We start from the raw sequence: 13,758 nt of genomic DNA, 5'->3' as shown, positions 1-13,758 counted from the left end.
TGGTCCGTAGGTACGCTTATAGTATAAGATACAGGTTTGGAAACTGCCGTTTTCGCGAATAGTGAATAATTTACAGCAACAAAGCATGAATAATACATGCGGAAACTGACACATCTATTGATGTTTACAAAAATATAGGTTTAACTTTTAAACTTCAAAAAAAAGTATTGTAATCTATTGCACGTCACTTATAGTTTGAACGAAAATTGGGAACCGTTCTCGCATGCTCATCGTACTTTGTCCTTTCAAACAAAACAATATTCGTTGATCATTATCCTAAATGTGTGCTACTTTCAATTCGAAGATGGTTTTCAGCACAGATTTAAAACTTTAAAAGTGAAGTCCCGCCATTTTGAATAGTTTGGCATTTCGGGGACCTTTACTATTATGGGTTTTGCTCGTTGTTGAAGTCCAAAAAGTGATCTATATTTCTATACTTTATGTCACTTGGTCTATAGTTGAGAGTTGGATCATTGACAACCATACAACATCTTCTTATTTTGATATGAACATTTGAATCGATTTTCGATGTATAAATCTAAGTTATAAAGGTAAATGAATTACCAGCACTGTGTAATGTTTCTCAGTAAACTATCCAGATAAACATTCGCTAGATAATCTGTTTCAAGTCAAACAAAACAAAAATAATAATGCACTTCTGAGAACTGGTAATGGACTTCTGATAATCTGAATACCATGCATTGTCATGATATTAAGTGTAAACAAGACTGTTCACAAGATAATTAATTGAGACTAGTGTATATTAAAACATACGTATTTCACACTTGGGACCCTTCCAGCCAGCAGAACATCCATCTGCACAATTACCATTGAACTGGTTACATTCTGTATCTTTACAGTTATCACAAGTATCTTGACAATTTGGCCCATAAGTACCTTTCTCACATCCTAAAATATATAAATTGTATCTCAAGACGAAGTCTTTATTTATAAGTATATGGATTTACCAGTACCTCAGATAACGAGTCTACAGATGAAAATATACAAATTTGCGTTGGTCAGGTATAAATATGACTGTGGTCCGTAGGTACGCTTATAGTATAAGATACAGAAAAGGTTTGGAAACTGCTGTTTTCGCGAATAGTGAATAATTTACAGCAACAAATCATGAATAATACATGCGAAAAATGACAAATCTATTGATGTTTACAAAAATATAGGTTTAACTTTTAAACTTTAAAAACATAGCATTGTAATCTTTTGCACGTCACTTATAGTTTGAACGAAAATTGGGAGCCGTTCTCGCATGCTCATCGTACTTTGTCCTTTCAAACAAAAAATATTCGTTGTTCATTATCCTATATGTGTGCTACTTTCAATTCGAAGATGGTTTTCAGCACAGATTTAAAACTTTAAAAGTGAAGTCCCGCCATTTTAAATAGTTTGGCATTAAGATATATATTATTAAATATCTGCTGTCATGTGATCTTGATCTTCATAATAAACAGGGTTTTCACTAGATAAATCAACTGATAAAGATTTATATATATTTAACATACTCATGTCACACTTGGAACCCTTCCATCCAGCAGAACATCCATCTGTACAAGTACCATTGAACTGGTTACATTCTGTATCTTTACAGTTATCACAAGTATCTTGACAATTTGGCCCATAAGTACTTTTCTCACAACCTAAAATATATAAACTGTATTTGAAGATGAAGTCTTTATTTATAAGTATATAGATAGAACAGTACTGCAGATGAAGAGTCTACAGATGAAAATGTACATATTTGCATTCGTCTTAGATAATGTCACTAAAAGAGTGTTTATAATTCAATGTAAATATTACTTTAGGTAATAGTAAAATAAAAGAAGGGCGAAAGATACAATAGGGACAGACAAACTCATAGATGGAAAATAAACTGACAATGTCGTAACATGTTCTAATAATTTTGTAATCCTAAGGAAAACAGATGTATGATACCTGTATTAATAATTTGATGTTACGAAATTCTCTGATGAGTGACATCCCGTTTTTGTTTTCAATGCCTGAATTTCAATAAAAACTATTATGTGAATAACATTCACTCATACCACATCTTCTTATATTTTTTTACAACTATTATCAACTTTTCGACATGTATATATTAACATACAAATGTGAACTTTCTTCAATAGTTCATCGGACTTTCTCCTTTGTAACTTTATGCAAACAAAAGTCAATGGCCGTAGTTCTCAATCAACCGAATACCACTCTTCGTTTTGTCCTCAAAATTTTTGATTCAAGATTCTTGCTGCTTTATATAGATAAAGGGAAATCAGGGACAACGTAGAAACACTAAATCTTTAGAACTACATAAGCAATCACACAACATGTCATATATACATAGTTTTCCAACGAAATATTTTATATACAACCCTCATCAGTATCAAATATATCTATAAATCTATATTAAGACACACACACACACATGAACAGGAACGCACCGATATATAATATAATCATTTATATAAATAATTGAGGTACAATTTAATTATATTAGGCGTGGTGCAGTTGTATCAGTGCAAATATGCGTTCTTCATATAACATGTCAAGGGGGAAAAAAGTTAGAACATCCCTGTGCTTTATCCACCCCTGCTGTAACAAGTTGCATTGTTGTACAAATTTGTTACTTTATATCATTTTTTTTTTTACATAAAAGTATTGTACATAAATGAGGACGCTAGTTTTCTCGTTTGTATTGTATAACATTTGTCATTTCGGGGGCCTTTACTATTATGGGTTTTGCTCGTTGTTGAAGTCCAAAAAGTGATCTATATTTCTATACTTTATGTCAATTGGTCTATAGTTCGGAGTTGTATCATTGACAACCATACCACATCTTCATATTTTTATATTAATATTTGAATCGATTTTCGATGTAAAAATTAAAGTTATAAAGGTAAATGAATTACCAGCAATGTGTAATGTTTCTCAGTAAACTATCCAGATGGACATTCGCTAAATAATCTGTTTCAAGTCAAACAAAACAAAAATGATAATGCACTTCTGAGAACTGGTAATGGACTTCTGATAATCTGAATGCCATGAATTGTCATGGTATTAAGTGTAAACAAAACTGTTCACAGATTATTAATTGAAATTAGTTTATATTAAAAACATACTTATTTCACACTTGGGTCCCTTCCATCCAGCAGAACATCCATGTGTACAAGTACCATTGAACTGGTTACATTCTGTATATTTACAGTTATCACAAGTATTTTGACAATTTGGCCCATAAGTACCAACCTCACATTCTAAAATATATCAATTGTATATTTGAAGATGAAGTCTTTTTTTTAAATAGATAAAGGAAGATGTGGTGTGAGTGCCAATGAGACAACTCTCCATCCAAATAACAATTTATAAAAGTAAACCATTATAGGTCAATGCACGGCCTTCAACACGGATCCTTGGCTTACACCGAACAAAAAGCTATAAAGGGGCCCACAACTACTAGTGTAAAACCATTCAAACAGGAAAACCAACGGTCTAATCTATATAAAAAACGAGAAACGAGAAACACGTATAAATTACATAAACAAACGACAACTACTGTACATCAGATTCCTGACTTAGGACGGGTGCAAACATTTGCAGCGGGATTAAACGTTTTAATGGTACCAAGTTTATAAATTAACCAGCACTACAGATAAAGCTTCTACAGATGGAAATAAATATATTTGCTTTCGTCTTAGATAATGTCACTAAAAGCGTGTTTATAATTCAATGTAAATATTACTTTAGGTAATAGTAACATAAAAGAAGGGCGAAACATTAAAGAGGGGAGACAAACTCATAGATCGAAAATAAACTAACAAGGCCATAACATGTTCTGATTATCTTGTCATCCTAAGGAAAACAAATATATGATGCAGACACCTTTGTAAATATTTTATCTTACAAAATTCTCTGCTGAGTGACATCCCGTTTTTGTCTTTAATGCCAGAATTTCAATATAATCTATTATGTGAATACACGTATACCAAATCTTTTTATATCTATTTACAATTATTATTAACTTTTCGACATGTATATATTTACATACACATGTTAATGCTACAAATTCCCTAATATTATTTCAGGGATTATGAAGAATTTAAGGATCCCTTTTTTGATAAAAAAAAATATAGACCAATTATATTTTTTTACTTTATATTCCTTGCCAGATGAAATAATTTTGCTTTTAGACACAGATAGCTGGCATTTGGTGTAATGTTCTCATATCAATTACACAGGGTATAAAAGGAAAGGGAATCCTAAAAAACATAACGATAATTGTTCACCAAAAGTCTGAAAAAGGATATCGCCTGGCCAAAAAAACATGGTATCTTGCTTGAACTAGTTCGAGTTTGCTAATTCCCTTTCTTGGGCACCTACATATGCTTTTACTGAACACTTTATTTCTCTTAGGCGGGTCATAACATTTGATTCGATATGTGAAGGATAATGTTTTCTCAAATGCGTTACTGCTATCGGGCATACTCCTGTACAATGATCACAAGGCTGGTTTTTGCAATTGGAACATGACGTAGAACAGTTAATCCCGTAAGAACCTTTACTACATGCTAAAATATAAAGTTCGGTGATCTTCAGAAAACAAATTTAATTTTGTTCTCAAATAGTTAATTCCAACCTTCAATAAAATTAGTAAAACAAAACAAAAACCAAGTAGAAGTTGCAGTAATGACTAACTAAATTCTCATTTACTTTTTGTTACATTTGCTTTAATCATACTTTTCCCCAAAAAGGTGCATTTATTGAAAATTATCAATATAATTTCAGTTGCAACTCATTGCTTTTACAATGTAATCATCCTTTTATTGTCTTTTATAGGCTATATATTGTTTTCAGGAAAAACAAATTGAAATTACTGTGACTGCATCTGTACCCACAACATTCTGATCTACATACTACCAACGGATCACGAGCTCTTCTTAAACCATTACAATTTTTGAATATTTAAGTTGTACACTTTTGAATACAACCATTCCCAAATGTTCCTATATCGAATTCTTGACAGTTATATAGACAACTGTTCATTTTATAATATAAAACTTAAGTATGGCACACCATATTAATCACAAGAAGGAGAAAAACATCATGTTATAATTATATCAACATGAACTACATTAAATTTCGCTTTCTTTGATTGTTTTTTTAATGGTTCTTCTACATTGACACAATCGTATAAATATAACACTTACTCTGACTACAAGTGTTTGATCTCCATCCGGGATCACACAATCCATCAGGACATTGACCATTCACGTCATTACACGTAATACCATTTAAACAGTGGCATTGAAGCTGGCAATTCTCACTATAGGTATTAGCACTACAGCCTGCATAAACAGTTCTATTTGTAAGGAATATTGCCTAATCTGTTTTCGGTTAATATATCCTTGTCTTACCATATGGCAAAGAATACCCGGCTTGAGAGAGTTTACGTTCTACGCCAGGTATGTTTGATATGAAATGACCCGAAATTCAAATTTGAACAGAGTTTCGAGAAGAAAATAAACATCCAATTCGAGCCATAGGAACCGGAAAAGATGTTATTAAGAGAGGGAAAACTTATGATCAACAGAAATAAGAAAAAATATTTTTTTTCTTTCGTCAATATTAGATAAATTTACAAATATTTTTTTAATTACAAAAATTGCAGCTTTCGAGTTACAATTGTCTATTTTTGATTATTTACAACCTGGTTGTCAAAGGTACATATTCGATTCGAATACAGCTTTATGCATTGCAAACCTTTAAGTCATGACATCTTATTTATTATTGAACACTCAATTATGACACACGCCAATCACTAACGAGATGCCTGACTTGGGATTAGTTCATGAAATGGTATTATGAACCTATTATCTTTGATAGTTTAGTTTTTTTTATTACTGTAATAAAACCAGATTTATTCCAACTTTTCTACATAAGTTTTTGAACGTATTGTTGCGCATGTGTCGGGTATAATCATACCATTTCTAAACAGAAAATCAGCTGCACATTTCATGTTTTACACTTTTCACACGCCATTGAAGGTGCATTTATTTAAAAGGTCAATATTTTTCAGTTACAATGCTACCGGATAAACATATACGGTTTTACGCCATGTATTTGTGATGTCGTAATGCCCAGAATTTAAGATTTTTAAGAGTTTTGAGAAAAAGACTATTTATTTACCATTTTGAGTTGTATAACACAGAAAGATGCTGTATTAAGAGGAGAGAACTTATGATCAACAGAAAGAAAAACAAACAGTTATTTATGATAAATATAATATAATATATCAATGAATTATAATAATTACGATAATGACAGCTTTCAGTTTACCATTTGCTACGAGTACTTATTTACTATAACCACCCAAAAACCTGGTTGTTAAATGTATTTTCGATTCGAGGTGGCTTTAGGTACTGTAAACCCTTAAGTCATGACATCTTATTATTTATTCAACACCCAATTATGACACATGGGAACGATATATGTCTGACGAGGTTCACGGCTCTGGACAAGCACATGAAATGGTTATGTTAATCTATTTATTTTTAATAGTTTAGTTTTTTTATTTATGTAACTGATGTGACAGAATGATAATTAGTGTAAGTAACGATATATATTTTGGCTAACATACCTTTACTACATTTTGAACCATGAAATCCTGCTTTACAACCGGCCTCTGTCGGACATTCTCCTGTACGATGATCACAAGACTGGTTTTTGCAATTGGTACAGGACGTAGAACAGTTAATTCCATAGGTTCCCTTGTCACATACTAAAATACGAAGGTGAACTTCAGAAAACAGAATCAATTTTGTTTTCAATTAGCTAATTTCAAATTTTAGAGAAAAAGATTATTATAACAAACAATTAAAACTAGAAGTTGAAATATATTGGAAAATTATTAAGTTTTTGATTTCTTTGTCGTTCCAGTGTCGGATATAATCACAGTATTTATACAGACAAAGACCATTCACGTTATCCCACGTATTGCCAACCAAGCAGTAGATAAACTAGGATTTTCACCAGAGGTACCTGCCCTACAACCTGCTTAAACAATTGTATATGTAAGGAATGTTTATTCAGTTTTCATTTAACATATAGGTATAGAAAGATGTGGTATGAGTGCCGATGAGACAACTCTCTAATCCAAATAAAAATTTATAAAAGTAAACCATTCTAGATCAAGGTACGGCCTTCAACACTGAGCCTTGGCTCACAACGAACAACAAGCTATAAAAGGCCCCAAAATTACAAGTGTTAAACCATTCAAGCGGGGAAAACAACGGTCGAATCTATATAAAAAAAACGAGAAACGAGAAACATGTATATACTACATAAACAAACGACAACTACTGTACATCAGATTCCTGACTTAGGACAGGTGCAAACATTTACAGCAGAATTAAACGTTTTAATGGTACCAAACATTATCCCTTTTACTGAAACAATAGTATAACATCACAACATAAAAAAACACACAATAAAATATCAATTGGAAGGCTTAACTCAATCAAAAAACGTAAATTAACACACTATGAACGAATAAATTTGAGATGCGATAACTGAATGCATATGCATAGTTAATAAAGTTAGTAGGGATAAATATTTAAGGTCAAAAGTAAATAAACAAAGCTATGGTAAGATATCACTGTAAAATATTTTACAATCTATACAAAGTCCTCTTTTTTGAATTTTCAAATTCTATACAGGTAAATAAAAATAATTTTGTCGTTAAGTATACTAAATCTTCCGATTAGGAATACCAAGAAAGTTATGTTATATAAATAAACATAATCTAACATGTGATACGTATGGGGTGAATATCAAAAATAAAACTATACAATAAGATCTAGAAAATAAGTTTCCATGTTGAGCCATACGAACCGGAAAAGGTGCTATTGAAGGTGACACTTATGATAAACAGAAATAAGAATAAGTTTAAAAAATTGATAAATCCTTTGCAATCATGATGATATTGATTTCCTCACGGGGGACTGATACAACATGATTGTCATTGATTGCATTACATATACAATCTAATTGTATCTACCTGCACATAAAATAACCCTTTATTTGTATCTAATGTTGTTTGAAGTTATATGAGTATTCATTGTTCATGAAAGTTGTATCGATTTTGATAAATGCATCGTCAAAAACTAACCAAAAACACAAAGACGCATTAAAATAGAAACAAGAAAGACAAACATTAATGCACGTGTAAACAAAAGTTTGAGGGAACTATTAAAATACAAATGCATATAAGTGTATATTTTCAATACTTATATTCTCTTTCGATAGACTATTCTTTTGAATCAACCCGGACGATAACAAGTTTCAAAGACATTTGATTTAAGGCATAAAATAATGATCTGTAGACGTCATTTTTTACATGATATGAATGCAAACTATGATTTATCTAAATATTTTATTCGTTTATGAGGTATCGTGTTGGATTGGGAATTTTAGTTTTTGATTTTAGACTGAAAAACGAAACATTTCGAGCACGAATATCGTTGTCGGACTCAGAAATCAAGCAATTAAAATACTGGATTTGATGTTTCCAGAAATTTTTTTTTACAACGATTACATCCCTAGCTCCTTTGTTCTAACAGGGGTGATCTGAAACGGATCACCCAAAACAGATCACCCCGGGTTGAGTTTCTTTGTTACGTATGCTTTCCTTTGTTCTGTAACATTTTGGCGGGAATGTCTAATCCACTATAAAACTTAAAATTAAATATACAATTATACGGAAATGACTATCTATCAAAATTCACGTAGAAAAAATCCAGTGTATATGCTGGGATTCAAACTCAAGACTTTTAGCATATCAAGCCACGACACATATTTAACTTCACCAGGACAACTGGATACTGACTATTAGTAATTTAACATACTTAAAGGAAGCAAGATACTTTTATAAGTGGGGCGAGCTGGTAGACCTTTATTTAGTGGGGTTTAAACCCTTATCGTTAATAAGTAAGTTGTCAGATTTGATTTTACACTTTTTCAAAAGTTGGGTGAGTCGGTAAACAAGAGTGGGTCGATTCTTTTATAAAGTGGCGATCTAGTGTGGGCCGATTGGCCTGTGGGGGGAGTTTACATTGTTTTATATCTACTCATCGTGTTCGGGGGTCATAAAGGGTATACATTATACAGTAATATATAAAGTATATTAGAATGGTTGTGTGGCGATCTAAACTAAATTTTATAAATTGTTTATGGTTTTTCGTCTAATCTAAAACAGCTGGGATGTAAAATAGTTATCGGACTTGGTGTGTCAGTGTTAGATCACCCTCTGGCCTCCGGCCATCAGGGGAACTGACACTGACAAACCGCGTCCTCGTGGGATAACTATTACAGATTAATGACAAACACAATTTCATGTTGATTTGATGTTTAAATAATTAAAAGCAAAATTAAGTATTATAGACAGTGTAAGATATGACACGTAAATGTGCTCTTATCTTTGATTTATCATATTTTTACAAGGTGCTATAAGATATGATTATATTCAGTAGGACGAAACTACATAAAAGCCACATTTCCTGACCGGTGTGAGATAAATATTTCTCTTCACTAGTGAAAAATCTGTTCTCGGGAAATGATTAGTCGAAATTTGATTATGACGTCAAAATGTTTTGTTTTCTTCTGAATTTTCCTATTGTGACGTCATGAAAAAGGGCGACCTTGTCTGATGACGTCGCATGTAAAGAACACAAGTTTCTGAAAATCTTTGAAAAAAAAATGATAAAAATCATCAGAGAAACAGATTCCGACACTAAACTCGTGTATTACGATATTTCTCCACTCTCAACAGTTACATTTTAACATCAATTCTCTGTAATAATAGACCAAATATGAAAAATTTGGCCAGAATATTTTTTTTTGATTACTTCTTTTTAAGTTGAAATGGTCCAAACTAACAGTCAAATTAAAAAAAAATCAATAAAAAAAATCTGTATAGTCTGGTTGCCATGGAAACAACGTGACATCATATGTTTATATTAGTATAGCAAGGAGAAATGGCTAAAATTGTATTTTATGGTAAAAATGAGATAAAGCATAACACCTAACACAATAATCGGCATGATTTTTGCCGATTTTTGTCATTTTTTACATCTAATTTTACCGAAAACGCAGAAATCCTCACAACAAGGACAATAAGATATAAAATCATGGATGTTTGTCAATAAAATGCTGCCAAAAAAATCTCGGGTAAATGTTGCAGAAAGTTGCCAATTGAGGAGTACTAGTCATTGTAATTTACCCTGAAATTCCCCTTTTTTAGGTTCTATTTGTAAATAAATATTTTTCATATGAATATTTTTATGATAAAATAGTCCTTTCTTATGAAAAAACTATTTTTAGATGTATTGAGGGTAAATATATCATATAACATATTCAAGCGATTGAAAATGTCATGCTCAAACTAATATGGATGTAATTTCGAAAAATTAGTTATTTCCCCTTTTTGAAAATCTTCGTTCAAGAGACAGAACAAAACTGTAGCAGCAATAACATTTAGGAGACAACTTGATAATATTATTTCTGGATCACTATTCCTTTGTTGACAGCTTTACAACAATTACCATTGAAGTATTCCACAGATAGTGACATACTGAATTATGAATGTTGCCTGTCCATTTTTAAAACAATATCCGAACATAATTTGTGACATGTATTACACTGAAATATCACATTGAAACTCCGAGTATTGAAACTTTCAACTATGAAACACAAAGTACACGTTTGACAGAAATTAAATTAATAAATCGTGTAACCGCCATCTGAAACATATTGATAGCCTAATAGAGCTCAGAAAAAGAAAAACCACTTGTGAAGTTCCTGATGTGATCAGACAATGTACATAACTTTTGAGAAACTGTCAAGGAGTAAGAGAACAGCCATAAGGCATAACAGCAGACCGAAAATTTGACATCGACAAGGGTTCTTTTCCACATACATGCTGGATATGTTTTGCCAGTTGGAACACGTAAGACTTACTTGTTTATACTGTATATAAATTATATATGTTAATCTTCCCCAAATGAGCTATTCTGTAATTGCCCTATATAACTATATAGGGGGTTTCCCTTCCTGTTGCGAGTGTACAAGTACAGTACCAAGCAATCCGAAGGGATACATTACACAGGGGTCACAGTTGGATAATCTCTGCTCTACTTTCGAGAGGGGCGTAAACAAATAAATCTAGCCAAGTGCATCAAAATCAAAAATCATTTGTATCAAAATCAAATTAGTTACATAATTGTTATTAGATAGAAAATATTTTGAAGTCAAAATGTGAGATTAAATTATTGTTCTATCTGAATATTTGCAATTACATAACAGTGCAATGGCAATATAATTTTTTTTTTAATTTACAGTATAAAAATTGCTTCGCCATTTGAGGCCAGGATTTTGTAAAACCTGTTTAAAGAGACCACTTAAGAGAGAGTAAAAATGTTGGCTCTAAAGACAGGTTGTCTTTGAATTTTACAGGTTCTATTTATATGAAATGTAATACAGAGGGATCTTATAATACAGGTGTTTGCTTAATACTGATGGTTTCTTAAGGTTTTGACTTAAGGTTTGACTGAAATACAGAAAAGTAGTTAAGACTTTCCTGGCTGCTCATTGTCACCTTCCTTTTTCCAGAATATTAATGTTATCATCTTTCCTGATTTTTTTTTAGGAATGGCTATTCGACATAGCAAAGTGGCAAATCAACGCCAACTTTCACCAGGAACCAAACGATTGCAACAAGATCAGAGAATATAGCATTCAGTGATATGAAATTACCACCGATAAAACATCAAATCATTTTATGGTACATAAAAACATTTTTGTCAGGAAATTATTCTTATCAAGAGTAATATGAAACTGTAAATTTGCATGAGGTTGTCTAAGTTTTTGATTACAGGCAAAGATCAGTGGGGTCATCTCTAGATCAGGGTCAAGATTAATTACTAAATGATTGTTTAATGATATTTAATTGACCATTGAGAATTAGGGGCATGTTATCTCTTCACATGTGTTTAGATTAGCCAGCATTCTCGCAATTGCACTGAATGCTAGCGGACGCCATTTTAGTTTTCTCAAGAAAAGTGAAGATTTTTAATTTCCCACCCACTTACTCCCTTGATTCGTTAACAGATTTATAATCATAGGTATTATTTTTCAAATTAAACATTTTGAATTTCATATGCTGATGATTTCAATCTTTTGTTGTACAGTATTTGTTTGTTTATACATTTTGTAATGTTCTTATTTAGGGTGGCGGTATTTATTCCCCACCTTTGCAAAGGGAACTGTCACTTCCAATCAAAATGTAAATATACCAGTGACACATACATAAACCTATATGCACTGAAGGTTCAGTGTAACCCAGTGTGTTGGTTCTTGTTTCAACTTGAGTTTGAATGCTGAGGAAACAACAAACACAAACAACTTGAAAGGGTGGGCTCTGAAATCCAGGAAGGCTCATGTCACCTTTTCGATAGACCAAAAGAAATGGCGTGCATAATTTTCGTACCACAACATACGGCTTGTTACGTCTCGCGTTATTTATGACAGATAAACACCAAATATAATAATGGAATAGCTGTTAAATTAGAAAATGAAACTTCAATTATCATACAAGAAGTAATGGCTAACATTTATGTAGAAACATGAACCTGTGGTGACTGATCTCAATATTTTGGTGAAAACATTATCTGTTATTTCTATTCATACTTTTAAAATTAAATCTATCTTTCATCTTTGTGTTTAGTCTAGTCTGACATATAAATCTCTTTGATAAAAGTATTTTGCATATATATAGACCAATGTATTAATTTTGGCCTAAGCACTGCATTAATTGCCGTCTCATTTTTAGCTTACCTGACTCGAAGGGCCAAGTGAGATTTTCTCATCACTTTGCGTCCGTCGTCCGTCGTCGATAACTTTTACAAAAATCTTCTACTCTGAAACTACTTGGCAAAATTAAACCAAACTTGGCAACAATCATCATTTGGGTATCTAGTTTGAAAATGTGTCCGGTGACACGGCCAATCAACCAAGATGGCCGCAATGGCTCAAAATAGAACATAGGGGTAAAATGCAGTTTTTGGCTCATAACACAAATACCAAAGCATTCAGAGCAAATCCGACATGGGATAAAATTGTTTATCAAGTCAAGATATATCTGCCCTGAAATTTTCAGATGAATTGGACAACCCGTTGTTGGGTTTCTGCCCCTGAATTGGTAATTTTAAGGTAATTTTGCTGTTTTTGGTTATATTATCTTGAATATTATTATAGATAGAGATAAACTGTAAACAGCAATAATGTACAGCAAAGTAAGACCTAAAAATAAGTCAACATGACCAAAATAATCAATTGACCCCCTAAGGAGTTATTGTCGTTTATAGGTAATTTTTAACAATTTTCAGAAAATTTGTAAATTTTTACTAACATTTTCCACTGAAACTACTTGGCCAAGTTCATTATAGATAGAGATAATTGTAAGCAGCAAGAATGTTTAGTAAAGTAGGATGTACAAACACATCACCATCGATGTATATGCATACTTTATTATGTTTTGACCTCTTGTACACGTTTGTGTCTGAGGAAATAAAATATTTTGTCTTGTCTTGCCATCACCAAAACACAATTTTGTCATGAATCCATCTGCTTCTTTTGTTTAATATTCACATAGACCAAGGTGAGCGACACAGGCTCTTTGGAGCCTCTAGTTCTGAA

The 13,758-nt window shown here is 32.1% G+C and overlaps 1 protein-coding gene across 3 annotated transcripts in view; it reads right to left on the bottom strand.

The window, feature by feature from the left end:
• The window catches only part of LOC143047985 (uncharacterized), a 291,101-nt gene that overhangs the window by 255,092 nt on the left and 22,251 nt on the right, over positions 1-13,758 (bottom strand). Inside the window, exons 6-10 of one of the 3 annotated variants that reach the window (XM_076221371.1) lie at positions 6,647-6,787; positions 5,217-5,354; positions 3,132-3,266; positions 1,521-1,655; positions 775-909 (exon numbers count right to left, since the gene is read on the bottom strand). In XM_076221371.1, coding sequence (XP_076077486.1) covers positions 775-909; positions 1,521-1,655; positions 3,132-3,266; positions 5,217-5,354; positions 6,647-6,787 — 684 coding nt within the window. The remainder of the gene's footprint in view (positions 1-774; positions 910-1,520; positions 1,656-3,131; positions 3,267-5,216; positions 5,355-6,646; positions 6,788-13,758) is intronic. The other 2 variants (XM_076221380.1, XM_076221389.1) reach the window with 2 other exon arrangements.

This window comes from Mytilus galloprovincialis, chromosome 1 (assembly GCF_965363235.1).
Source record: "Mytilus galloprovincialis chromosome 1, xbMytGall1.hap1.1, whole genome shotgun sequence".
In the NCBI taxonomy this organism is placed as follows: domain Eukaryota; kingdom Metazoa; phylum Mollusca; class Bivalvia; order Mytilida; family Mytilidae; genus Mytilus; species Mytilus galloprovincialis.
This window is presented reverse-complemented; position numbering and strand designations above follow the sequence as displayed.